This window comes from Colias philodice, chromosome 9, assembly GCF_061535455.1.
Source record: "Colias philodice isolate Cphi_HAF_F1 chromosome 9, ilColPhil1 Martin Lab GWU primary, whole genome shotgun sequence".
NCBI classification, from domain to species: domain Eukaryota; kingdom Metazoa; phylum Arthropoda; class Insecta; order Lepidoptera; family Pieridae; genus Colias; species Colias philodice.
The window spans coordinates 2,840,518-2,868,207 of NC_143094.1; the positions used below are offsets into that span (position 1 = coordinate 2,840,518).

The following is a 27,690-nucleotide window of genomic DNA, read 5'->3' on the forward strand; positions in this document are numbered from 1 at the left end:
TTGTGTTCGTGTTCGTGTTTGAGTTAGTTCAAAGGATATCCCGCATAGTTCCCGTTCCCGCGGGATTTCCGGGATAAAACCTACCCCATGTGTTAATACAAGTTTCATTGTAATCGGTTTAGTAGTATTTGCGTGAAAGAGTAACAAACACACACACACATGACACACACATCCTCACAAACTTTCGCATTTATAATATTAGTAGGATTAAAACTGCTTTTTACATTATCTCTCTGATTAATTTTTTATTTATCTATCAAATTAAATACTTAATTAAATAAATAATAATATTACCTTCACAATCGCCTAACAACGGTTGAGAGCAATAACTCCAGTCAGTCAAGACAATCAATTCACAATAATTCCAAAATTTTCAAACTACGGTCAAGTGAATGGTACATTGGGACGACAATAAATCTCATTTTGCAACCTTGTCCGCAGTCCGGAACAATGTTTTGCAACCAATCTAAGTGTACGGAACTTATGGATTTTTGCTGACTTATAGAAATTTTTGCGGCAAAGAGAAATTTTCCTCACGTATAGAAATTTTCCTGGCTTATAGAATTTTTCCTGACGTAAAGAAATTTTCCTTTCCTATAGAAATTTTTCCTGACTTATCGTAATTTTCCCGATTTATGGATTTTTCCTGACGTATAGAAATTTTCCTGACTTATACAAATTTTCCTTATCTATATTATTATGCGGCAAAGGGAAATTTTCCTCACGTATAGAAATTTTCCTTGTTTATAGAAATTTTCCTGTCTTATGGAAATTTTCCAGCTTATAGAAATTTTTCCGACATGGATTTTTCCTGGCGTATACAAATTTTCCTCACGTATAGTTTTCCTGTCTTATAGAAATTTTCCGGACTTATGGAAATTTTCCTGGCGTATAGAAATTTTCCTGGCTTATAGAAATTTTCCTGACGTATAGAAATTTTCCTTTCTTATGGAAATTTTCCAGCTTATCGAAATTTTCCTGACTTATGGAAATTTTCCTGACTTATAGTAATTTTTCTGTCAATCGAAATTTCCCTAACTATTGTTAAAATCATTTTTCTAATCTTCCTATCTTATAGAAATTTTCCAGCTTATAGAAATTTTCCCGACTTATGGATTTTTCCTGGCGTATAGAAATTTTCCTGACTTATAGAAATTTTCCTGACGTATAGAAATTTTCCTTTCTTATGGAAATTTTCCAGCTTATCGAAATTTTCCTGACTTATGGAAATTTTCCTGACTTATAGTAATTTTTCTGTCAATCGAAATTTCCCTAACTATTGTTAAAATCATTTTTCTAATCTTCCTAAAATTGGAAATTTTTACGACTGATTAAAGTAAACCACCCACCTATTCCCACCCACATCCCGTATGCTATGCTCTCTATCCACAGGCCGCGCGTGCGCAGAATGGCTCAGTATCTGCATAGCTAGCGAACGCATAAACTCGCCCGGTCGTTGGGCGTGGTACCTACATATTTCGCAATAAAAGGTAGCCTATGTCCTTTCTCGGGTATCAAAATATCTCCATACCAAAGTTCATGCAAATTGGTTCAGTAGTTTAGGCGTGATTGAGTAACAGACAGACAGACAGAGTTACTTTCGCATTTATAATATTAGTATGGATTTACACCACCTGTAGGAAATGTCTATACTTAGAAAACGTCTAAACATGCCGGGAGTACCTAGGCCTATTCACACGCAATGTAAATCAACTGAAATTACCTGTCATAGCCGTTCCGAACCATCAAACTCGAATGCAGCGTGTATCAATTAATTACCTATTTTCACCGTTTTAAGTCGGCGTATGATATACATATCTATTATTATATTTTAAACATATTAATGAAAGTGAATTTAATTTCAAAAATTTTGGTAAATAATTTGTACCGATTGAACATATTTCATACCTACACACAAATCTTAAAAGCAAGGGACATTTATTTACGTACTCAAATTACCGAATATTTTTTAATTTAATGCAGTAAAGTCAAAACCAAATAAAAAAAGCCGGCCAAGGGCGAGTCAGACTCACGCAGAGGGCTCCGAGTGATCCTATAATGGTTCCTTTTTATGTTCTTATTACTTTTTAGGTTCGAAATCCTCAAAAGAAATAGTTGAACTTATTATAAATTTAAAAGTTATAAGAAAATGTAATTTCATATAATATTTTCCAAATTATGAACGACATTTAAACTTATACTAAAATATAGCACAATAATTTTCATCTTCATTTCATAGATTCATAATTATCTAGTTCTTGTAAGTAGACTAACCTACAATTGCTTGGTATTTGTGTAACTAGGACAAGGGTTAAACTAAAACCACTTTCCGCATTCAATCATTGGCAATATTTATTAGTACAGAGAGACATTACTACTTTAGAACCACTTCATCTACATGTAATACCTAAATTATTAGGAATTAGGAATTCTAAGTAGGAAAGTTTCCTACTTTACACATAACTACAAGATTGAATTTTGCTGAAATTTCAGATGCTAGAACAAAGACTTTTATTCTAATTTAATTGATAATTCAAGGCTGATATGACATGGTAAAATTGCTTTCGTGATTAACTGGTACTGCTGGCGGCATGGCTGGATTCTGCAGTAATTCTTCGAAAACACCCAAGTAGTTGCCAATTTTTCAAACAATACCTAGTTTCAAATCAAGAAGACGCCGCACGCAGGAGCAATCTAGAACAATCATTACTTTCACTCGATACTGTAAGCGTAATTCAGTTGTTTACAATAAGTGCTGTCACGGCAAATGACGATGCGTGACTAATCAGACGCAGCAAGGAATGTTGACGTAGTAACACGCAGAGACAAAATAATACAGGACATGGGATATTATGAGAAATCGTCGCTATCCATCATCAATCTATACTAATTACTATTATAAAGCTGAAGAGTTTGTTTGTTTGTTTGAACGCGCTAATCTCAGGAACTACTGATCCGATTTGCAAAATTCTTTCGGTGATAAATACCATTTATTGAGGCAAGCTATGATATATATATATACTAGCAGTCCGCCCCGGCTTCGCCCGTGGTACATATTTACGTTTTCTCTACATAAAAACCATCCTCGTACTTCAAGGAATATAATAAAAAAAGAATTATCGAAATCGGTTCAGCCGTTCTCGAGTTATGCACTTACCAACACATTTTGCGATTCATTTTTATATATATACTAGCGGTCCGCCCCGGCTTCGCCCGTGGTACATGTTTACGTTTTCTCTACATAAGAACCATCCTCGTACTTCAAGGAATATAATAAAAAAAGAATTATCGAAATCGGTTCAGCCGTTCTCGAGTTATGCGCTTACCAACACATTTTGCGATTCATTTTTATATATAAGATATATATATATATATCATTACGCTAAGACCAACAGGAGCGGAGCCATGCGGGTGAAACCGCGAAGCGTAGAAAATAATAGAAAGTGTCTATTAGTGACGTTATCATCATGTGGTCAAACCACCACCTTAAGGTCATATTGTTATGGATGTTCTTAGTTTACATGTATAGTTCTTCATTTCAGTACAGCAGCAATGTGATTTGATGTGTTTAATGAAAAAATCGTAATTAAAAGTAACAATTAATCACTGCCGAATCATGTTACCTACCTCTGAAATTTTCAAACCAGCAATAGAACGGCAAACTAGATTTAGTAGCTTATAACTATGTGCATGATTACGATTTTAAAACTATTTTCTCTTAGATGTCGACCCCCAATCGAGGCGGATGATGATGAAATTATTTAAAAATAACGACCATTTTTCGTTTCCCAGAACTTAGCATAATATGCAAATATCAATGCTAATATCTTAACGTATGTATCATAAGCATTATTTCCTTAATGAACTAGGCAATATGTGAACTGTGATTAGATTATAATTTTACTAGAGGTAGAATCACGCGTAATGTGGGTTCTAGTTTACGACACATTTTACTACACAATATTTGCTGTTTGATAAATTTTTTTCATACAATATACCTGCAAATAAATATGATATGGTATCTTATTATGTTGTTTTATTTATTCTCCCTTGGAAGATAAAAATATGGAAATTGGAAGGAATGTTTCAAGTACGTATTTATAGGATTAATATTGTACATATTTCAATTTATGGAACATGATATTAAAAAAAACCTTTTGCCAATTTTTCATATTTACTTACCTAATGCTATTGAGTAAGATTGCGTATCAAAAACCTTTGCATTTAGAAATCTAGTTTAAAATTAAATTTGTGGTCACAGAATGATACAAGATACAACTGACCCTATTCACATGCCGGAAAATAATCCTTAGAATAACTGTTAGAGATTTTGTACATTGTTTTTTGACTTGACACGCAGCGGAAAATGTACTTACCTACTGCCTGAGATAACTACCAACCACGAATACTCTGGTGGCGTGGCGGTATTTTGCCGGCTATTTTTGGACACATAATTTAGTCTGTGTTGAAGACCCCATTCCCTAATGTTTTAATTGTTTTGAGAACACCACAGATGCTAAATCGTTCCAAAGCTTCATCGAATGAGGAAGGAAGGGTCTGTTTATACCAATATCAAGTTCAGAACCAGCCAAATGCGGTGTCCCTTATTTTGGGGGACTTGTAACTAATCGTTATCATAGCTTAGAAGCCGCTGACCCACTATAGTAACATATCAAATAACTAGTCAATCCATTAGATCTAAGCACATATGAACTCTATATTATACGAAATAAGATATAAATTAGAAGTGAAGACGACAATATGATATATTGAATGCATGAAGCCCAATAAAGCTATTGTCACTTGGCTTTATTCCGAACAAATTGTTAACAATGCCAGCTAGTTGCTAAGGGGTATGTTAGGATACAAAAAGAACTAACTATAGAGATTTATTATTATCTATGCGTAAATTTGTGATAATGTAATTAATATAATAGTAATATTATTGATGAGGAATATTACGTATTTCATTCAAGTCACTCTCTAGGTATATTTATCTTTCTTAAATGTACCTAGGTATTTATATTTAAATTCGTTAATTTATTGTAGTCTGGAAGAGATCACTACCTATAAGATAACATCACCATTTGTACGTGTTCTTTTTCTTATGTTCTTTCTGTATTTCTTACTTTTGTGCAATAAAATATTTAATTAATAAATTAGTAATTAGTGTACTTACCTACTCTCATGAATTTAACATTTTTGTACATGGCACACATATTTATTGCCTATAATATTGGGTTCAGGGACATTAAATTTTTCCTTTTATGTCCATTTGCAAACTAGAAATAGAATCCAAATAAAAATATATACATTATTATTTTATTTAAAAACACGATTGAATATTATATCGCTTTAAATAAGGCATTAATACAATTTCAGGTTCTTATTGTAAATTTAAATTCTTATCTTAGTTTTTTATTAAAATTTATTTCATATTGAATTTGTTAAAAATTAAAATATTATAATGTATACCTATTCGTAATATTATTATGGCTTGATGGTGTTTTAAGGGAATTTTTCTTTTTACATACCTACTGCTTTACTAAAAATATTTGCTCACAAAAAATTAAATCAATATGTTCCAATTTAAATTGTATATGTTGCTTATTAAATATTATATGAAGCTGAGCGTCTCTATTTAAATTATTACTAGCTGTATAGGCAAACGTTGTTCTGCCTTAGTCTTACCACTTCGAGGTATGAAAAATAGATGTTAGCCTACCTATAGTAATAGGCACTTCTTTAGATCTACCCAGTAAGCATACAAATTTTCAGGAGAATCGGTCTATCCGATCCGGAGGAATATGGAAACTAACATTGTGAACTAATGTAGAGAATTTTTGGTATATAAATATAGAGACGATGTATTTACAAATAAAATTACAAAAACATAAAATTCGCTGTTTTACACCTGCGTCTGCAAAAAGTAGAATATAGGTAGAAAACAAATGAAAACATAAAACCAAAAACCTGAGAAAGGACATAGGATAGGTTTTTATCGGAAATCTCACGGGTCTACAAAAAACACACGATTATGAAATTCTTTTTTAGTATTTAATTGGTATAACTATTTCTTGTTATAAAATATAATTTCTACAACATAATCCAAACAATATTTGCTCTATTTAATCTACGGAGATTACTAAGTTCTACAGTAGGTATCTATCGCTGGCAGGCATCGCTGAAAAATACAACGAAGCTTTTAAGCTCCGTTTTAAATCTTATAAATGTTAATTCGTTATTTTACGTCGGGGACCATTAAAAAATTGTGACTATGTATTAGAAAAGTACCGAGCTATTTACCAAATAGTATTGTCGATTTATTTAGTTTGTGAAGTGTAGCAAATTACAATATTTATTACTATCTAGCTAAGCTAGCCCTAATATCACTAGAAACAATTCAAAAATATTTTTTTCCATACTTTTAGTGTGAATAGAAGTAAGTAGAGATATTTCGGCACAGATTACGGCGCTAAAAGCTCGCTATCTTGAAAGCGCGCAAAGTCCACGCACCCAAGAAATTGGTTCTCCTATGCAGCATCCACGGCATCCACCGTCCACTTCAGCATTGTGATCTCGATGTTATCGCTCCTCCGTCTTTGTCTACAGTGCCTGTCCTTGTCTGTCGCTACGCACGCACGGCACCACGCGTATCCTATAGTCATTAAAGTTTAAACCGCCGACGGTCCAGCGAGCCTCGTCACTTGACGCCGGAAAATGTGCCGATTAGTTAAAGTGTGTATGAATTAGTTCTGTGTGTCCAACATGAGTATGAGCGATGAACATTCGGTACACTCTTCGGGATTTTCGGATAACTCCAACGCCGACCCCGGGGATAGCCACGTGAGTTCTATGTATAAGAGACGATTTACAGATTTCACATCTTACGAGATGGGTATTTCATTAATAATTCAAACTAATTTATGCACGCGAGTCGCGTGTAGGCTTCGATTGTTACGGTGGTGGTTACCGATAGATTTCTTAATGTTGCGCAATTTTTTTATTTTATTTTTTATTATTATAAATATGTCTCAGTAAAAAATGTGTAGGCAAGTTTTATAGAAATTCCTTTAACTATATCACTCAAAAGCCGGTTTTTATGAGTTATCAATTAACCTAATGATGCCGATAATGTATTGTAACAAAAACTAGTTAGGTATGTACGCATATTAAATCATTTTATAAGTAGTTTCATTCTGTACTTTACTAATACTAGTAACGACACCTAGATAGACTATATTTTTTACATCTTGAATGTTTATTGCAATATTTGAAATATACACGCAACGCACATGCCAGAATAACTTTTTCTTTATAATGTTTATTTATTCAATCATTAAAAAATCATTAATTACGGCACCGGGTGTTAATAATTATATTGTCACTCAACAAATCGTATTCGTAGAATATAATTTATCAACGACTAGCTTAGTAAAAAAAGTTAATTAGATTAATCAAGAACTAAAAATACGAATCCTTCAAATAAAAAATCGGGAACATAGGTAAACACTAAACATGTAAACATAAAATAAATTAACATTTTACAACTTATGGATTTCATATGGTAGGTACTATTAACTTAACAACAAAAAATTGTCGTCATTCACTCAAACATGACTCAATTTAATCTATAAATAAAACAATATAATATTATTATCTAGTATCATTAAGAAATTCTTATAAGCCAATGTCAATTAAATTGTGTATTTGAATATGAAAACCATTAAAATGTTTAAAATAATTTCATTTATATAATTTTAAAGTGAGATGTCATTCAATAAATTACAAAAATAATTACGTTGCTGCAATATTTTTAAGTGTGAAGACGTAAGCAATTTGATCTAATTAAAATATAATAAATAATATTTGAAATCCTCAATAACATAGCTTTTAAATTCTTGACTCGCATGCCGGAATGAGTTGATACAGGTATTGTGTCAAAAATAGCGCTCTAGAATAGATAATATAATTAATAATATGTAGATAGGAAATAATATTGCCAGTGTCATAAAAGTGAAGGCCAGTATTATTAAATTAAATAAAAAAATGGTGCAAATAATAAAAAAATAAAAAAAGTACCTATCCCCAAGTGGGGTATGTGGCAGATGCTTTATGCATAGATGTTTCATTGATCACTTTTCTTTAGGGACAAGTAGGTGATCAGCCTTCTGTGTCCTGCCAGTTGCCACAGCGAGATTTTTTTTGCTTCGTCTCCACCGGGAATCGATCCCAGGACGCGCACGCACGCACTGTACCAAGGAGGTGGCTGCCAGTATCATGCTATAATGAAAAAAAAAACAGCAATTCAATCAAGTGTTAAAAAAATAATTATCCGACGCGACGTGTAGTCAACTAGTCACGCTCGGTTATTATTTCTGGTTGGCTTCACATTTTACAGAATTCCAATATAATTTTGATATCATTAAATAAATTACCTGCTAATTGCATGCTAACAAAGTTATATCGTATAGTTTGCTTTATTCCATGTGTAGTAGGTATAACATAATAATAAAAGTGGTGCATGCAACCAATAGGAAAGTAGTCTTAAAATAGATTTATGGTTGAAACAACAATATGACTACTAGCGGTAAAAGTAAACTAAATCATAGATAAGCTCAGAAGAAATAAATCAATACAAAATGAAAAAATGTTTTTGGTGTGTGAATTTACAAAAATATGACTTAAAATTACTCAATGGAGGGAAAAACGAAAATTCATGTAGTTTAGTATTTTACCTCATAATCGTTCCTGGCATGTAAGATAAAAAAATAAGAATGCTTTTTTGTTTCAAGAAGTATGAAATTACAACAATACCTCGTTCAAACACATAAGGTATCTTGTATTTGTTATCCTCAATCGTTTTGTGTCTTTATAAAACAGTATTGTACTAATTTTACATGCTATTATGTACTTTTATCTTAATTAATAAATAATAATAGCATTCGACACTACAAGCGATATTGTTAATGATGATGTTTCATGATACCTATTTTATGCAATCTGCATTTGAAATACATACTTCATTTATTTAACTATAGGAAATATCCTATAATGAATATGAATATGAATGAATTATGTCGCAGGCAAATTGTATTATTTCGCCGTTCACAAAAGTTCGGCATTTTGTAATAGGTATGCCGAGAATTCGTAATCATAATTTTATCGTTTGGATAAGGTTTGTGTTTTTAAAACTACACAGAAATAGGAGCCCCGCGAAGTGGGGCTCCGACGGCTCGCGACCGTCTTTTTGTAGAATTTTGGAAAAAGTAAATCCTCAGCATTTTACAAAATGCCGAGCATTTGTAAACGGCGAGATTATACAATTTGCCTGCGACAAATGCAGAATGTATTATTACACTCACCCCGACTTCGTCCAGGTTGACCTGGCGTATGTGGAGAAAGAAAATAAAGAAAATCAAAGCCTCTTGACTACTCGGGAATAATTTAACGTTCTAACTAGAAAAATGATGAATCTACGGAAGATAGAAGTTTCATGTGACGTAAAAAACAATTCATTTTCAACTTATTTTCCACGAATAAATGCAAATACGAAATTAGTTGGACAGTTTAGTTGCACAGAATAGTTTAAACCTGTTTGTAGAGTCCTCGTTTTCTCAATAATCGTGAATTGATTTACCATTATTAGGAAAACGATAAATTTCTTAAAACTAGAACTAATGAAATATTTACGAAGTGAGCCACAAGGATCCTTATGCTACTTATTCATGTTACAGTATCAGGTTACTGACCGCAGACATTGAGTATTGTCGCAAGCTATCTATATGCCTGGGTAACGTAAGGCTGCGGTCTAAAACTAGGCACTGTCGTGTCAAAACTAGTCACGTTCACGGTTACTTGCCAAAATTACATTAAACTTAAGAAATTAGCTATAATTTTGTTGTCAATTAAAACCGTCGGCTTCATTCCCTTATCTTGAACTTTTTTCTACCTCAAAAGCAGTTTAAAAACATTATCAGAAATTGTATACGAATGGAAGAGAGACCACTGCAGATGCATTTCACATTCACTAATTTACTGATTTAACTAAAATTTTTTTGTTTTAAGTATTTTATCCATGAACATAATATAAATATACTTACAAATCTTCACATCAAACATATTATAAATCGAACTGCATTGCTGCACATTTTTTGTACAGAATAATAATGAAGCAAAAACATAAACATACGTATTTCCATGGTAATATGACATAGGTATACTTACATGGGATACATTTATGAATTCAGGATGCTGCGTGGTATTTTCATAAGTAATCATATTTCATATTTATATGGAATGTGTTTATGGATTCAGGATGCTGCGTTATTAAAAATATAATATGCGCGGCCGAAAACCCTGCGTCAGCACAGCACCTACAAAATATTTATTATGTACCTAAAATTGTTTAGGGCTTAAATAATGATCTTCGGAAGTTAGTGTCATAAAGGTAATTTAGGTAAAAGTAATAATCGCAGCAGGATACAAAATTATTTTCGAAATGCGGCGAAGAATGCAATCAAAGTAGTTTTAACTGGATACTTTGAGACTTACATTTCGTTATCGATTTTAAAATTTGCCTGAAGTGTCAATGAACCGGCTATTATGTTATTGGTAACTGCTTCCATTACTGCTTCCATATATCAGGGCAGTGCGGAGGGCCCTTAAACAACTGTTTATATTATATCATGCATGGCTGGAAGACTTTTTATCTTAATAATTTTCTATAGTAGTAGGTAGTCCTTTAAGAGTATAAAATATATCCGGGATAACAACAAACACGGTCAAGTTTAACAGTCGATTAAATTATTCTTCCACATACAACTTGAAAAAACAACATCAATTAAGAAGTTAATCAGAAAACTTCAGATCAAAACGACAAACAATTCGATCAAAGCGGATAAAAAGACGTTTTTGTATTTACCTTTAAGACCTTATTGTTTATAAAGTGCATTTTTCTTTAACAGGAAATGCAACCCGCCGATATAATATACGTAGATAGTGGAATCATGCAGCCAAAGTATAATGAACCTTTAGAATTCGCGGAGGTTGAGGAACTCTTGGGGACATCTCCCGCGCCGAGGCCTTGCACGCTGGTCTGGAGGGATCTAACTGTACATATCAAATTAAAGGAAGGAAAACTGAAGAGATTAGTCAATAGTGGTAAGTTATTTTATATTTAACATTATTAGTATACATTTTTCATATAAAATTATATTTATTTTTATCAGAACGTTACTTTAATTATATCGCCACAATATATTTTTCAAGTACTTAAATATGTTTTACTTGAAAAAGTATTTCGAAGTTTGCCTTAGTAGGTACATTATTAATTAAATAAAGTAGATGAGGAACCTTTTAAAATAAAGTTTTTCAACAAAATCTTGACTTTTATTACATGATTGTCAAGCAGTTTTTTTTTCTGAAAACATTAGAAAAAAATAATTAGACGGATATCCCATAATTAGTAAATAATGTCTAATAAAGAATAAATTGATAGCAGCAATAATAATTTAAAAGTGTTTGTTTACTGCCATTCATAACTAATAATTGAAGTCGTAACTGCATACATTATACATTGCAAATATATAATGTATGCACTATGCAGTTACCAGATACCTTAAGGTGATGAATGAATTTTTCTAACATTTACGGCCCTTTTTAAACCTTCTTAATTTTTATATTATTAAAGTTGTCGTGATGAAAATTCTTGACAAGAAAGTTCAATAGTAACACAATACGTCTACCGTTTTAGAAACATGATTCCATGATATTTTCTCGATAGAAAAAAAATACAAAGTTCTCATTGTTATTTTTTTTTAATCTCTGGCATCTTCAAAATAACAAACGTAAAGTTACGACTTTTTGGATATTAACTATAAAATATACAACCTATACGTCTACCGTGTTAGAATTTTGAAATATGCGATGGTTTTGAAATAAACAAGAAATACTTGAAATTAGCGCCTGACCAGCCAATATAGCGAGAGCCGCCCTGTACCTTCCTACCCCGATCGCTGCACGAGTCATTCCCGCTACGGCCGTCACACGGGGAACTTGTGTCGCTTGCGCAATCGTAAAAAAGGGTGACAACACGATAAGACAAAATGAGACAAATGGGGACAATAAAGAAAATAAGAAGAAGAAACATAAAGGTTGGAGGAAAAAGAATGCTTACAATTGGAACAAATTAATGAAGTAAGTTGGTTTTATTTTAAATTTGATGATAATTGTATTACAGACGATGTTTGATATGTACCCCTGTTTTAAGTACATAACGAATGTGTAAGATTTTTTCATTTATAGCATAAATAATCTTTTCAGAAATCCGGAATCCAGAAGGAAAATAAACCCACTGATTGTTCACAATGTGAACCCACTCCTTCGTAAGTACCTTTATTCAGTCAAAAATGTATGTTATCAACGCTCTACTGGTTTTATCGCATGATTCCATTTTTAGCAAAAAGCAACAAAGTGCAAAGAAATAAAAAATCATGGTGAACTTAGTGGAAGTATGGTGGACGTAATATGGAATTATGGAACAGGAGCTCGTTGGAGTAGTATTATATTTTAAAAAAATACGAAAAAATTTCAAGAATTTCTTAGTAGGTGGTAGATAAGTATGTTGTATAAAGAATTTGATGTTGATATTTATTTCATTTATACTTACTACACCTGTGCGGGAAATTGCTTAGTACTAAAACCGGTTTATATTCATATTTACATAGTAATGTGAGTTTTCATTTCGAAAAATTTTGTGTAAGTATATTAAATTGAGTTCCTGGGTGATCTGGAAACACAATTGGGCCCGGAGGATGGCGCTGCAGTCACTCCTCCTAATCACATGAACCGATTTGGATGAATATTTGTGTGCACATTTCATTGTTGTGGGATGATTGGTTGATTCGTTTTCACATTAGCTAATATTATGTATTTTTGTTGTTAGAAAGTAAACTTAATTTAATGTTTATAATACATTATTATTGGTATAAATAAGCCAGTGTTCGTCTCACATTGCTGTACCTGCCTACCTATCCTACCAGGGCCTAACTTTGTTCTGGCTATTTTATTTTGATTATTTGTAATGAATAATTACAATTATAATAGAGTGCAAAAAATAAATACATGCGTCAATATATTTTGTGTTTTTTTTAAACAATTTTTTTATTTAAAAAAATATCATTCCGACCGCGGCTTTGCCCGCGTGGAATTAGGTTATATCGTGAATCCTGTTTTATCCCACAGAAGTGTTCAGTTCGGATAAAAAGTATCCTATGTGTAAATCCAGGCAATTAGCTATATTTTATCAAAATTGGTAATGTAGTCTTGACGTGATTAAGTAACAACTAACAAAAAAATATACAAATTAACATCCAAAGTTTCGCATCAGTTTTACTGTATTAGCGATATCTTCCACTCTTGACTTTGACTGAGAAGAATTAGGGTTTATAACTTCTTTCAGAAATAGTACCTTTCATTTCTGGGCATGATGTAATATCTACGTCAGCATCAAATTCTATCTAAATCAATTCAGTAGTCCGCGTAATTAGGTACCATTTCATTTTTTCAGAGTTACAATATTTTTTGTTATTTTAAAGATTATTTATAACCTGTATTATTTTGAAATAAAGTAAACATTACGAAATAATAATAATTAATAATTATTAATAATGTCTAAGTAGTTGTTAAAAAGAAGATAATTTTGTGTTTATAAGCAAGAAAATAAAACCAATAAATCAACAATTAAATATAGTTATGTATAACAATATTATAACTGTATGACGACTCCATACATGTTTGTCCCGAGTCGGCCAGCGGCAGCGGGGCGAGTATGCAAGAATGACTTCGCGCACACCCGCGTTTGCGATAGCGAGCTATTAGACTCCGCCCGCCAAGCAGTGGATTTTTTTTTGTGTATCGTCTTAACATCATTGCAAAGATTCTCCTTACATTTGCATTAAATATCCGTAGACAATTACATTACAAGGTCAAATATGAAGTGATACTCAATAAATTTCATTGAAAATATTAAATTAATTGCAATTATTACATAAAATTACAGCTTCGTATGAGAAATTTCGTAAAAAAAATACAAGAGAAAATGCAAATTTGCAAACATTATTTTCTAATTTCTACACTGTACGTTTGCTGTGATTTCTGCACAATTCGCCAACTACTACCTATATCATGATATTTAATTATAAATTTAAAATTATAGCATTAAGTAGGGCTTATCCCATGTCAGGAACAATGCAGCTTTATGCCTTTATACATTTGAAATAATAAATGACATTTTTTTGTTAATAGTAAATGGAATTGCAAAACCTGGATCATTGGTGGCACTAATGGGACCAAGGTAAGCTTAAAAAATCATATATTTGTACACGAATCCATTTCTAATGCTGGAAATGATATTAGAAAAATCTGAATATAATATTTAACATTCAAATTTTTGGTTGGTTTCAGTAATGAGATTGAAATCAAATCTTTATGGAACATAAATATCAAACATTTTATTATGAGCTATCATTCTAATATTATTTGGCACCAATAATATTCACGTACTTTAGATTTTTATCGTATTTATTAAATCGTATCCAGAAACTTCTCTACTAAAATTCTGATTTTGAAAAATAATGGTACGAATTTAGTGTAGATTGTCGAAAAAACTACGAAGAGTAATAGGTATATACTATATACGTAATAATAAAAATAAGTGTTTTTACAGTGGCGCTGGTAAAACTACATTAATGACAGCCTTAGCACATAGGAGTCCAAGTAAGTTACATTTATTATACCTACCTATTAGTTTTATGAATTACAAAGATAAAACATTAGATGGTAATTAAATTATTTAACTGAATTCCAAAACATTCATATTTTAAATTATTGTTTATTCGGGTGATGATAATTTCGTACAATCCGAAGCTCTATTTTCAAATGCGATTTTGTTTTTACATTCAATTCGTTCACCATTTTCCTGTAAAATAATTAAAAATTATTTAAAAATTTGTATATGTATAACATCTTATTATTTATTTATAATTATTTATTTTTTATTGTATTTCTGTCATAAAGTTGGCACGGTGGTGGATGGAGCCATAGCAATGAATGGGCGGCCGGTAGGAGATTTCATGCATCAGGAAAGCGGTTATATGCACCAAGATGAGCTCTTCGTCGAGAACCTTACTGTTATGGAACATCTTACTATTATGGTAAGTGTTATGGAACTTCTCTTGAAGGTTTCTTCATAGTTACTAAGCTTGAAAATCCTTGTTACCTGAGACAAACAGAAGTTAAAATCATTTAGGGTTAATGAACTTACAGTCATGAGTGTAGAGTATCTTTCAGATTTGAGATTATAATGTCATAAAAGATAAAGTTTACAGAAATAAAGATTTTATTGTTTCGTAGATAATTATAACTGGACAGTGAATGCTGTTTTATTTTGACTACGGATTGAGAGAGTCATCTTATCAAGTTAGACAAGTGTCTATTGATTGTTCATACAACGCTTACTAGTTTATGCATTCAGTATAAGTTAACTAAGTTAGGTATATAACATATTAAAAAAATGGACTGATTTGAAATCTGAAAAATATTTATCAGCATTTGACGGAATTCGGTCAACCATCAAATGTTACATGTTACCAATAATATTCAATTAGAAATAATTTGGCAAAAATAGTCAATGACCCAAATTAAAGTAGGCGTTGTGCCTAATCGCCGATAAGCTTGTTACCTTATTAGGAAACTAAATCGTGACGTACAGCTATGTAATAATGATCGCATAGAGACAGAAATAATTACCAAATACATATTATCTATTACTACATAACGTTTCATCCAAGAAAACTGAACAACGTGCTTGTTTTAGAAAATAGTACTACAGCTGCAATTTAACTCACACAGTCTTTCATTGCATTAGCTGCACATAAGCTAGAATTTAGGGCAGAATTTATATATCTACTATAAACATTAAAAAAAATATGGATCTTTTTAAAGCGCTTTAAAAAGGGGCATAATATATCAATTTCGATAGATAGTTTTCCAACAAAATTGATTTAATGAAGAAATTAAATAGGTACTCACTGCTGAGAAACCTATCATTTTTAACTTTTATCTTTTCTCATATAACTCATAATTATTATTTATTTAAAAATAATGAGATGGGTCTCATATTCATGAAACCCACCTCATTATATCGATGTCACGTATCCTCAACAGGCGCGCTTACGCATGGATAGGCGAACATCATCATTGGCCAGGAAAAGAAGAGTGAATCAATTGCTCCGACAGCTCTCTTTGTACGGAACCAGACACACTCGTATAGGAGGGCTGGATGGGAGGAAAACGCTCTCTGGTGGAGAGAGAAAGAGACTCGCTTTTGCTACAGAGGTGAGTTTGATTTTCAGAAACATATGTCACGGCTAAAGGTAGGTGAGAACATAAACTTAAGATTAGCCGGCTAAACTTAGGTTTATTATCGACGAGGTGTTAATGTTAGTTTGTTCTATCTTTAGCCGGCTAAACTTAAGTGTAACCGCAGGCCCGTGGCTAAAAATGTCGGGGTGGGTAGATTTGGTTAGCGCCGGGCCGGTGGAGGGCTTGAGGGGCCCGCACAGTGCCAGAAAACACTCGCCCTGTTCCTTACATGTATTATAGTAACCAAATCTACCCACCCCGACTCAGGGCAGAAAGCTGGTGGCTAGGTTAGGTTAGGTTAGAACTCTTAAGACCCGCACGAGCCGAGCGAGCGCAGCGAGCGTGCTGCGGCAGCAGCCGGCGAAGTGCCAAAAAACACTCGCCCTGTTCCTTACATGTATTATAGTAACCAAATCTACCCACCCCGACATTTTTAGCCACGGGCCTGCGGTTACACTTAAGTTTAGCCGGCTAAAGATAGAACAAACTAACATTAACACCTCGTCGAAAATAAACCTAAGTTTAGCCGGCTAATCTTAAGTTTATGTTCTCACCTACCTTTAGCCGTAACACATACATTACATAGTTACTACTAATATAAGCTTTATGTTCGTAATAAGCACACTAGAATTTCAAGTTATCGTGTGGATAAGATTTCCCTATGTTTATATTTCTCATAAAAACACCAAACGCTACACCATTGCAAGTGTTACGTGTTTATGGGCGGCGATGACCACTTAACATCAGACGGCCCACCTGCCCCTTTGCTTGCTCTGACATAAAAAAAAAACAGATGAATTTTTGTTATCTAAGTACTTTTAGAAAATTATGAATTGTCAATTACTTAAATTCAATTATATTTATTATTCGAATCTGAGGTCGTCAATCTTTTGGTTTTTATTGCGATATTTTCTTTGCTGTAAGTAATTACTTCAATACTATTTTTATCTTTTTAAATCATGTTTCATTCATAAAATACTCCTTATGAATATAAATGATTGCCGATAGATTCATTATCTCTATTTAATGTTTTTTGCACGGGCTAACTCGTAACATTTTTGGCTAATATGCTGATAAAAATCTTTTGATGCCCAAATTAAATTTATCTTGTTGTTCCATCAACGTTTGAATACATTTACTTCAAAATTCTATTAAAAATCAAAATTCTACAAATTTGATAGGCCTTGAATGTGATCTTTGCAATACTTAATATCTTAGCTAAATATGATAAAAGAAGCTCGTCTAATTTAATATGTTATGTTTGATGATAATGTAAATATGTATTTCAGTTCTATTCGTCGATTTTTAAGCAGTTTCTTGATTTATATTCATTTTAACATCGAATGTATTTTTAGAAACCCAGTTCTACGCTATTTTCGATGGATAAAGAATTTATATTAATTTTATGCTTTTTAATTTAACATTTCAACTCGTGATTGTGGAAGCCATACATAAAATTGTGATTGAGTTCTTATAACCATTTTATCTTTACGTCAATTCAAAGTCAATAATATTTAGACCGGAGACTTTACGGAATGGGTTTAGCTGGTATTCAAATAACCAGGAGCTACATCATTACATATGATCGATAATATGTTGCAGTTCTTTAAACTTTAACCGTTATATATTTTAACAGCTTTTAACTGATCCGGGACTACTTTTCTGCGACGAGCCGACCACTGGCCTGGACTCTTCGTCAGCCCAGAAGTTAATGACCTTATTGCGTGCGAGTGCAATGCAAGGCAAGACGGTTATATGCACGATACACCAGCCGTCTTCTGAGTTGATGGCTCTGTTTGATAAATTGGTGTTATTGGCTGAAGGGAGGGTGGCATACGCTGGCAATGCGTCCGGCGCGTTAGGGTTTTTTGAAAGGTGAGTGAATTCACTATGGAGGTTTTATTGGACTATTATGATTTGATCTTCGAATGAATTGTTTTATTTAACAAAAAATATAAATGAATAGAAAAATTGATTTCTTAGCATAAAAACGTGTTTCAAAAAGCAATGATAGTTTTATAAAAATGCTGTAATGTACTGTTAAGTAACAGATATTTGGCTACAAATCATTAAAAAAATTATTTCATATCTTTAGTAAATCATGTACAATTTTATTATTAAATCAAGTTATTCGAAATCATTATTAAAATATAACGAATGAAGTCGAATACGAAAGTTGAATAATTAGAAATACAGAAAAAAATCTACCAACCACGACACAGCTTAGAGTATTTCCACAACAGGCCACTATGTAAAATAAAACGCGATGTAAGGCTTCAGGTCGAAGCCCGTCGCAGTATTAATTTGGTTTAATTCCTACACAGAAACATGGCTGTAAACGTATTTTTAATTTATGTATTCATAAAATTTTGTTATACCATTTAAAATTGACACCAAATTTTTATTAAGTACCTAAAAATGACAATAAAATATCGAACAAAATTGCGTTTTTCTCCGCTTTAGCATGTTCATAATTAAATCATGTATTTATTCCACTATCATTGTGGTTTTAGTTCAATAGGTCTTAGTAATTCGTCCTAACGATCTAGGCTAACCATTGACCCTAATAAGTCTTTCCGACCTGAATAGACCAATAGTTTCTTTCAAGGGCTTTGTGCAGTTGTGAATTTATAGATAGTTTATTGAATACTTAAGTTTATGCAATTTCCTGACAGAACTTTCAAGCTAAGCAGTACCTAATCAGTAATCACATTAGTCCGATGAAGAATATTATCGTCATCTTCAGAAAGTCCTATAAAATTTTAAAAGCTTTGTATATATCGCATAAAATTTTGAATACTACGAAAAATATTGCTAATTCTGTACGTTACATAAAATGGCTTTTGGTTAGGATAATTTTCTCATTTTTTTTTCATATCTAAATATCATATAGTGAAGACTGTATTCTACTATAGTTTGTGCCATTTGTCGATGCCTGCTATAACCTATTTTCATTTTCTAGCCTCGGCTACCAGTGCCCCATCACATACAATCCCACGGACTACTTCATCAAAGTGCTGGCTCTCACCCCCGGGTCGGAGGGAGCGTCACGACATGCTATCAAGAGCGTCTGCGATAGATTCGCCGTCAGCGACGCAGCTAAAGAATTGGATATGGAGATTCATCTGGAATTCCATTTGATTGATAATCAGGATCAGGTATTAATTGCTTTAATACGTTCCTTGAGACTTGTTATGTACTTGGAAGTAGAATATTAAAAATACACCTCTTTCTAATGTGTCTATTTTACGTTAGGATCAATGTTATCATTATGTTTTTGTAAAATGTTATTTTCACGGATACATTGAAATTTTAATGTGAACCATATACAGGTGAATTTAAATTTAGGTAACTCTTGAGTCTTGACGTTAGACTAAATAATATTTTTTCGTGAAATTAAACATTATGTCACGTAACAGTTAAAAATGCAATATTTTAAACTCGGTATACAACATTTTGGATTATTTGTAAATAAATCCCATTGTTATCTGAAATGAAGTTGTTAAAATTCTCAAGAAGATATATGACGCTATTAAGCCGGTACTGCGATCGGTTAACAAGCAAAAAATCTTCGTCGTGACATTTATAAGTATTACAGAACTTTCCTGTATAAATTTGGTTCCTTACCAGATCCCTAATCGAGTTCAGTAAACCTTATTTAGATAAAAACAAATCCTTGAACTTGTCTTTATATGCAATGACATATTGTTTTTCTGGAAAAGGTATTCGTGATCAATTAGCGATATTTTTAATTCCAGGAATCAAAGCGGACCAAAGTGAGCAGTTTCAAAGCACCATTTTTCCATACGAAGATTATATGGCTGGTTTATCGATATTTATTGATGGTTTTGAGGGATCCGAATGTGCAGTTGTTACGAATAGTGCAGAAATTGGTGAGTATCATAGATAGTATAGTATCGCCTAGAATTTGTATCTGACTTCTTGACCCTTTCACTGTTTTACTTCTTCTATTTAAATAGGGTCTAGGGACAGGTTCAAATGCATTCTGACAAGAATATTCTATTTATATATGTCGTGGTCATATCGTAGATTTGATCATTTCATGATATGAGTGGCCATTTCACGAAATGGTCGCATATCGTGAAATGGCCAGCATAGTTTGATCAGATCGTTAAATCGTCAACGTTTCACGATTTGGTCATCCACATTTGGCCAGATCGTATAAAATATAAAGAGTCCATAAAATATTATATTATATATAATAGAATAACTATATTCTAAAAACTTGTTTAATGTCATTAAAGTTAGTGCCGCGGCAGTGGCCGGCGAATGCCAGAAGCGAATCGTTTTTGCAATAGAAAACAGTTAGGTTAGGTTAGGTTAGACTTTGATAAACAACGCACGAGCCGAGCGAGCAAAGCGAGCGTGCCGCGGCAGCGGCCGGCGAGTGCCAGAAGCGGATCGCTTTTTAAAAAACAAACAATTATAATAATACCTATAGTAGTAGTTTCTTAAATTATTTTATTTAAGTCGCATTTTTTCTTAAATACATATAAGATATCCACATTTTCCATAGTACTCGTACCTCTTCGTCGTAAATTCTTTGCTATGACTTTCTTCATAATATTGTTATTAAACGAATTATGAAGTTTTTAACTGCGAATAATTTAATTTTCGCCAGCGGCCGCCATCTTATCACATAAACACAGAGCTTGCAGCGCCTCTACCAACGATTAATGTAACTATTTTACGATATGATCAAATAATTTTGATCATTTCATGAAAAAACCGTGCGTTAATTGGCCATATCGTGAAACGATTTCTTATCATTGATCTGCCCAAACCACATCATGATGTGGCCAAACTAAATTGGCCATTTCACGATATGCGACCATTTCGTGAAATGGCCACTCATATCATGAAATGATCAAATCTACGATATGACCACGACATATACATTGGATTAGGGGAGATGTGAATTGTGATTGAACCCGTGTTTAAATAAAATAGCAGTAGAGTTTTTTTTTATTATCTGAAACAAAATATATATTTAATTAAATATATACCCAAAATTATTTAATTTACTATTTTGAATATACATTTCGGAGCAAACTCACTAAAATGTGTCAAGTTCTATTCCAAACTGGTTTTCACATCAAGTTTCAAGAGCCCTTTTTTCTATTTAACTATTTTATACCGGTTATAAAAAACAATTTTATCATAGAATAAATAAATACTGATTAGTTAAGCTTCATGCCACTAGAACTAGGTAAATATGTGTTGTTACATTCCGTTCTAAAATATGTATTTGCATAAAGATGAACTACTAAAATGTTGCTGCGGAAAAACCTTGCAATGTTAAAAAAATTCTGCTAATAAAACAAATAATTATGTGTTATACTGAAAAGCTGACTACTTGATTCTTTTTTTTTAAGTCTAGTCTAGAGTATTTTCTTATTTATTACCCATTAAAATTTTATTATTTATTTAAACGAAGATTACACAACATTTTTGAAAAGGATGGTTTTGTGTCGCGTATATAATTTACGAAATAACTCTAGGTACATTAAATTAGGTATTTACCACAAAGTACTTTAAAGAGCCTCTGAAACATGCTTTTCATTATCATATCTAATCCACAATATGTCTTTCAGGCTATAGCTCTAACAGCGGGCCTGTGTTTCATCGGCACCGCACGCCTCACGCAGGCCGGCATCCAGGATGTCCAGGGAGCTCTCTTTATCATCATAGCAGAGAACACCTTCAGCCCCATGTACTCCATGCTGCATATATTCCCAGAGGAATTCCCTCTGTTGTATAGGGAGTTGCGAGCGGGACTGTATAATACACCCGTGTATTATGTAGCAAGGATGATTGCGTTGGTAGGTTGTTTTATACTTGTTTATGGTCATTATATGAATGATAGACGTAGTATAATGACAGTATAATTATGCAGTACATAAAATAATTGCTCTGTATCGATCAAACAAGATTTACTACTATTTTTAAGTAAGAACGTTTGCGTATTTTTTTTAGTACCTATAGCTGTTTTTATTTTTCGCACCAATATTTTTCTTAGTGGTAGGAAAACCAGACTTGATAATAATTATATAAGAAAATACGTGGATACAAATATATGTATATTGATTAGAACTAGAAATATTTAAGTGGTTAAGCAATACCTCGAGAGCGAAGACGTTATCTAAATGAGACGATAAAAATTCTCTATTAGGTACCTACCAACACACGAATAAAAATCGGTTGAGAAACCTCAAACTTTGAATTGAGTACCTGCAACATTTTAGAACGTCGCGTCGGTTAAAAAGACTACTTTGCGAAAAAATGATGATGTAAAGTTACGTCGGTTTTTATAAAAAAAATGGTGCACGTTTAATTGAAACTGGTTATGCAAATTGGGTTACAATTTTGTTTCTCTTACGCGCTGTAAGGTCCATAACCTTAAGTTTGTTAAAGAGCTGGCTTATGAGGCAGTTACTTAAAAATATTTTGACTTACATTACGTTACGATGGAACGATAATAGTTAATCTTATATATAAAAATGAATCGCAAAATGTGTTGGTAAGCGCATAACTCGAGAACGGCTGAACCGATTTCGATAATTCTTTTTTTATTATATTCCTTGAAGTACGAGGATGGTTTTTATGTAGAGAAAACGTAAATATGTACCACGGGCGAAGCCGGGGCGGACCGCTAGTCTTATATATAAAAATGAATCGCAAAATGTGTTGGTAAGCGCATAACTCGAGAACGGCTGAACCGATTTCGATAATTCTTTTTTTATTATATTCCTTGAAGTACGAGGATGGTTTTTATGTAGAGAAAACGTAAATATGTACCACGGGCGAAGCCAGGGCGGACCGCTAGTAACTATATAAATAAATGGAGTAAAATATAAGTAGTAGTTACTTCAATTCACCATTACAATTAGTAATTCTAGCCATTATTATTTATGCAAGATTTTCATGCTCTTTTCAATCTTCAGTTAGTGGCAAAATCCGACATCATTGTTTTCTAGCCCCAAAGGCTCTTTTGATACAGATTTTTTTGCAATCAAACAGCAAATGATATTTCTTCCCTTTTATTACATGCAATATATTTTGTTTTCTTTTCAGTTCCCCGGCTTAGTAGTAGAACCCACGCTGTTTACACTGGTGGTGTACTGGATCGCTGGTCTCCGCAGCACCTTCTACGCGTTCGGCTTCACCGTGTTCCTCTCCATTTTGGTTCTGAACGTCGCTATTGCTTGTGGTAAGTTACTTACCTATTTATTATTATTTAAGTGAAGTGTGTAATGATATTGTGTTCATCTATAGAAGCAGTATCGAATTCATGTTTTCTTCTTTGCATCTATTCTTTAGTTATTTCGACGTTACAATTTGTATGTTCCAGGTTCCTTATTCTCATGTGCATTCGGTTCGATGCCCGTCGCGATCGCATACCTAGTGCCTTTTGATTATTCCCTTATGATGACGTCGGGACTCTTCATCAAATTAAGGTACATTTCATTTTAAATAAATGGTAAAACGTACCATCATTTTGCCTATTATAATTCTTTGTATTACATGTTTTATTAAAAAAAATCAAGTGATAATCAAGTTTATAATATATTTTCAGCTCAATACCAAAGTACATATCGTGGATTCGCCACCTCTCCTGGCTGATGTATTCCAATGAAGCTATGACCATCCTCCAGTGGGACGGAGTTCAGAATATAAGTGAGTTTCTAATTACATAGTTATATTTATTTTTGTCTATTTCTTCAAAAATATAATGCAAATCCAAAGAATAAGAAGATAAAGAAAAACAAACTGTGGACATGGATGAAATACCTGCTTTGTATGAATATTTTATTTAAAATGGGGATCCGAATATTCAATTAGAATAATGAGCTCTTACATTGGAAACGGATGTATTACGTAGAAGTACCTAAACAAACAATTAAATTAAATTTCGTTTACTACATATGTACATCGATCAGCAATAAAATAATAATGAGTGATTGTTATCTGATCAAGTGAAATGGCGCCGTTCGTTATTTAAAAGCTTTTTGTTATCACGACAATAATTCATTGGCATAGAAGAACTTTGTGACTAGTTTAAAAAGGGATGTGTATTTACATAGATACTAGGAAGATAAAAAAAACAAGCGCCAAGGGAAACCCCAATAAAAACAGTCAGGTAGAAAATAACAGGTGTAAATTAGGCAACGGGTTTAAGGATATTTTTACTTGGTATTCATGAAGGGAAGATACGTTTTTTGACAAACAGTTTCGGCTTTTGAATTCTATTACTATTATTAGTCGGTATTGTTAATAGATAACAATGCATACCGTGCATATTATATATACATGTGCTCGACACGCTCTTTTTTGGAGATTCAAAGATACCGAAATCGTCACTTTACTCCATGGCGTGATGGTATTGCCATGACGCGAAGTTTCACTTCAAAAATATTTGTGCTAAATACTTAGTAAAAGGTTACAACTTACAATCAAAGCTTGTCAGTAACTAAAAATTTTATCTGTTTCTAGCTTGCGCGCCAGAAGACAACGGGGCTCCATGTTTGAGCACAGGCGACGAAGTTCTCAGCATGTACGATTTTACGAGCAACGAATTTTGGCCAGACATTGTCGCCCTTGTTATTCTATACGTAGCCTTCCACCTGCTAGCCCTTGTAGCTCTAAGATACCGCACTAGGAGAAAATAAACACAATACTCTAGTTATAAAATAATATTCATTGAAATTAATAGCGAATGGTTTCTATACTAATTTGATTACATTCAAATCTGATTTAATAGAAACTGATTATGCATGCAACTCGAATTTTAAATGTATTATTTTTTGTTTAGTTTATTGATAGTATTGAGATGATTGTAAATTAAGTATTATGAATTTTTTTCAATAAATAATTCTATTCATGGTCTGTACAACTAGAATTTTTACATTATAAACATAATATTATGTACTGTACATTTTGTGTTCATTGCAATGCTTTACGTCCTGATATTATAATTTTGTATTTAACTTTACCTATAGGGATTCAGTAGATTACTGAATAGTGAATTGATAAATTCTACACGTTTTTCCTTACTACATATTTAATTGCATAAAAAAGTTGTATCATTCAAATTATACATGTCTAATGTCTATACTTTGTTTAAAATCACTATTTTAAGAAAAAGATGATTGTAGGACGTAGTTGTGTGTTAGTTTTCACTACATGATGTTACCTTTCGGTAGTTAGTTTATATTTTTATAATTAACTTTATTAGTATTTTGTCCATGATATTATATTTTGTAAATATTCCAAAAATTATACTATTTCCCTACTTATAAAGCATGAATGTTCTTTTTATATCTTATAATATTTGGTTTTCAGAATAACTGAAAATATATTTTTTTATCACAATAATTTGATGATTTTTATTTTACTCGATGGTAATATATTTTTTATTGTTTATGTTTATATATTTTTGTTTAATATTTACCTTAATTAAAATAAGGTTATTTACCCATTTTAACCTTGTATTCTTGCCATTTTATGTATTTGCTGTTACGATTGTACCTAAATACAGAGAATATTACAAATAGTTGTAAGTTATTGATTGTTAATCTATATTGTACAATATTAGTTTTGCCTTGCTTAATAAATACAGTGCCAAATGGATTGTTTTTATTTATTTTTTATCAAGTTTTGCTTTATCCCTGTATAAAATTACCTAACTACTTTATCTTTGCAATAAAAAATAATTTGGAAAATCCAAAAGTGCACGCCTCATAATTTTTTTTTAATAAATATTTATTAATTATTATTTTTGTTTATTTAATAACAATTAAACCACATCGAATCAGACCCTGAAAAATGAAAGGGTTCTATTCCTGAGCATACTCAAGCGTAAGAGAAAAAAAAAGACTCGATTAGTAAAGTATTTCGGTCGCTATCGTGTTAACAAGAAAAAGGATCCGCACATACAGACACACGGACGTCCAAGACAGAACTTTTTTAAACTGTTTTTTAACTAGTTTAAATAACAAAAATGACATCAAAAATATCATGAACGTTAAAAATAGTGTTTTTTCTTAATATGTGTGTGTATGTATTATCTTACAAGTGCAATGTATGATACATAAAGACATTTTAAGTTTGAAAAATCAGATGTTTTGCGCGAAGTGACAGTAGTACCCACCTCAACGCTTCGCTTATGAGGCGTGCAATAAGAAAGACCATTATAAAAATGAAATTAAAGCAATAGAATTTTTTTATACATTTTTTTCTTGGTATCTAACTTGGTGTCTAAATGGATTACAGGAAAGTAGAAAGTTATAGTTACAAATAGAAGTTTTTAATTTATACATTTTCCGCACTGATTATCTTGATGCATCGAACATAATATTATTATTGTGTTATAATCTCATACATACACAAAAAAGATGGATACTTGTTCATATGAGTAGAAATACAATGTTTGACTAAATTGGTATTTTGTAAGTGCATACCTACATTTTAATATTTTCAATGTGTTATGTGGTAAAGATGTCGCCGTCATCAGGTTGAATTTGCTATTTGATTGAACGACTAGCGCGTTTATTGAATGAGGACATTCAATTGAATGACTAGGCCGAACGTTGATTTAACGAGCATCACTCATCACATCCAATTATTAGCGGATTGAACAAAGCGAAGAGTGAACCGGTACCTAATAAGGAAAGATCTTAGACCACATATTAGCTTTCCATCAAAATTCCAATAAAAAAAAGTAGATAATAATATCTAATTCCGTCATCCGATCCGCAAATTTTACGTAGATGTACTAAATTCAGAAGCAATAAACGATCCAGAGGCAATAAACGAGAACTCATGATCGCACTGTATTTATACAAAATGATGTCAATTGAAGGCTATTTTAAATTTAATAAGTACCTACCTAATTAGTAATTATAGCCCAAATACGTACCACACTGTGCACTGATTGACTTCAATGGACTTATCCATTTTCGAGAAAATACGATGTCATAAAATATCTTACCTTATCTTGTTTTGAACGTTACTTATTCGAATTCGAAATTTCTTGGATTTATACTAAAATGATTTACTTTTTGATATTACTTACAGCCTTACTTACAGCTAATACGGAGAATGTGCCTGTGATTGAATTCATAATATAATATTATCTAGGTAATCAAAAGAAATTATCAACTAACTATGTACTTACACATTTTGAAATTCATGACTTCCGAGCTGTGTTCCGAGCCCGCAAATTGCAATGCTTTATCTTGGTTA

The 27,690-nt window shown here is 32.3% G+C and overlaps 1 protein-coding gene and 1 long non-coding RNA gene across 2 annotated transcripts; both read left to right on the forward strand.

The window, feature by feature from the left end:
* Window positions 1-6,617: 6,617 nt before the first annotated feature.
* On the forward strand, window positions 6,618-26,086 carry st (ATP-binding cassette transporter scarlet). Its single transcript, XM_089698985.1, has 14 exons — window positions 6,618-6,846; window positions 10,968-11,163; window positions 14,308-14,356; window positions 14,729-14,778; window positions 15,079-15,215; window positions 16,228-16,398; window positions 18,062-18,300; window positions 19,388-19,583; window positions 20,184-20,318; window positions 22,041-22,268; window positions 23,521-23,656; window positions 23,798-23,903; window positions 24,023-24,123; window positions 24,940-26,086. Exons 1-14 carry the CDS (start codon window positions 6,769-6,771, stop codon window positions 25,113-25,115), a joined length of 1,998 nt encoding a protein of 665 aa, XP_089555111.1. The 5' UTR covers window positions 6,618-6,768; the 3' UTR covers window positions 25,116-26,086.
* Window positions 12,024-13,134, forward strand: LOC149485703 (uncharacterized). Its single transcript, XR_016316018.1, has 3 exons — window positions 12,024-12,198; window positions 12,325-12,386; window positions 12,461-13,134. It is a non-coding gene; the product is annotated as an uncharacterized LOC149485703 (long non-coding RNA).
* Window positions 26,087-27,690: the final 1,604 nt, after the last annotated feature.

What these genes read in the sequence shown, in the direction of transcription:
- st (XM_089698985.1), top strand. Translation starts at nt 6,769, where the DNA reads ATGAGTATGAGCGATGAACATTCGGTACACTCTTCGGGATTTTCGGAT. An exon ending in CCGACCCCGGGGATAGCCAC is followed by an intron (nt 6,847 to 10,967) that starts GTGAGTTCTATG and finishes TTTCTTTAACAG; the next exon opens with GAAATGCAACCCGCCGATAT. An exon ending in CTTAGCACATAGGAGTCCAA is followed by an intron (nt 14,779 to 15,078) that starts GTAAGTTACATT and finishes TCTGTCATAAAG; the next exon opens with TTGGCACGGTGGTGGATGGA.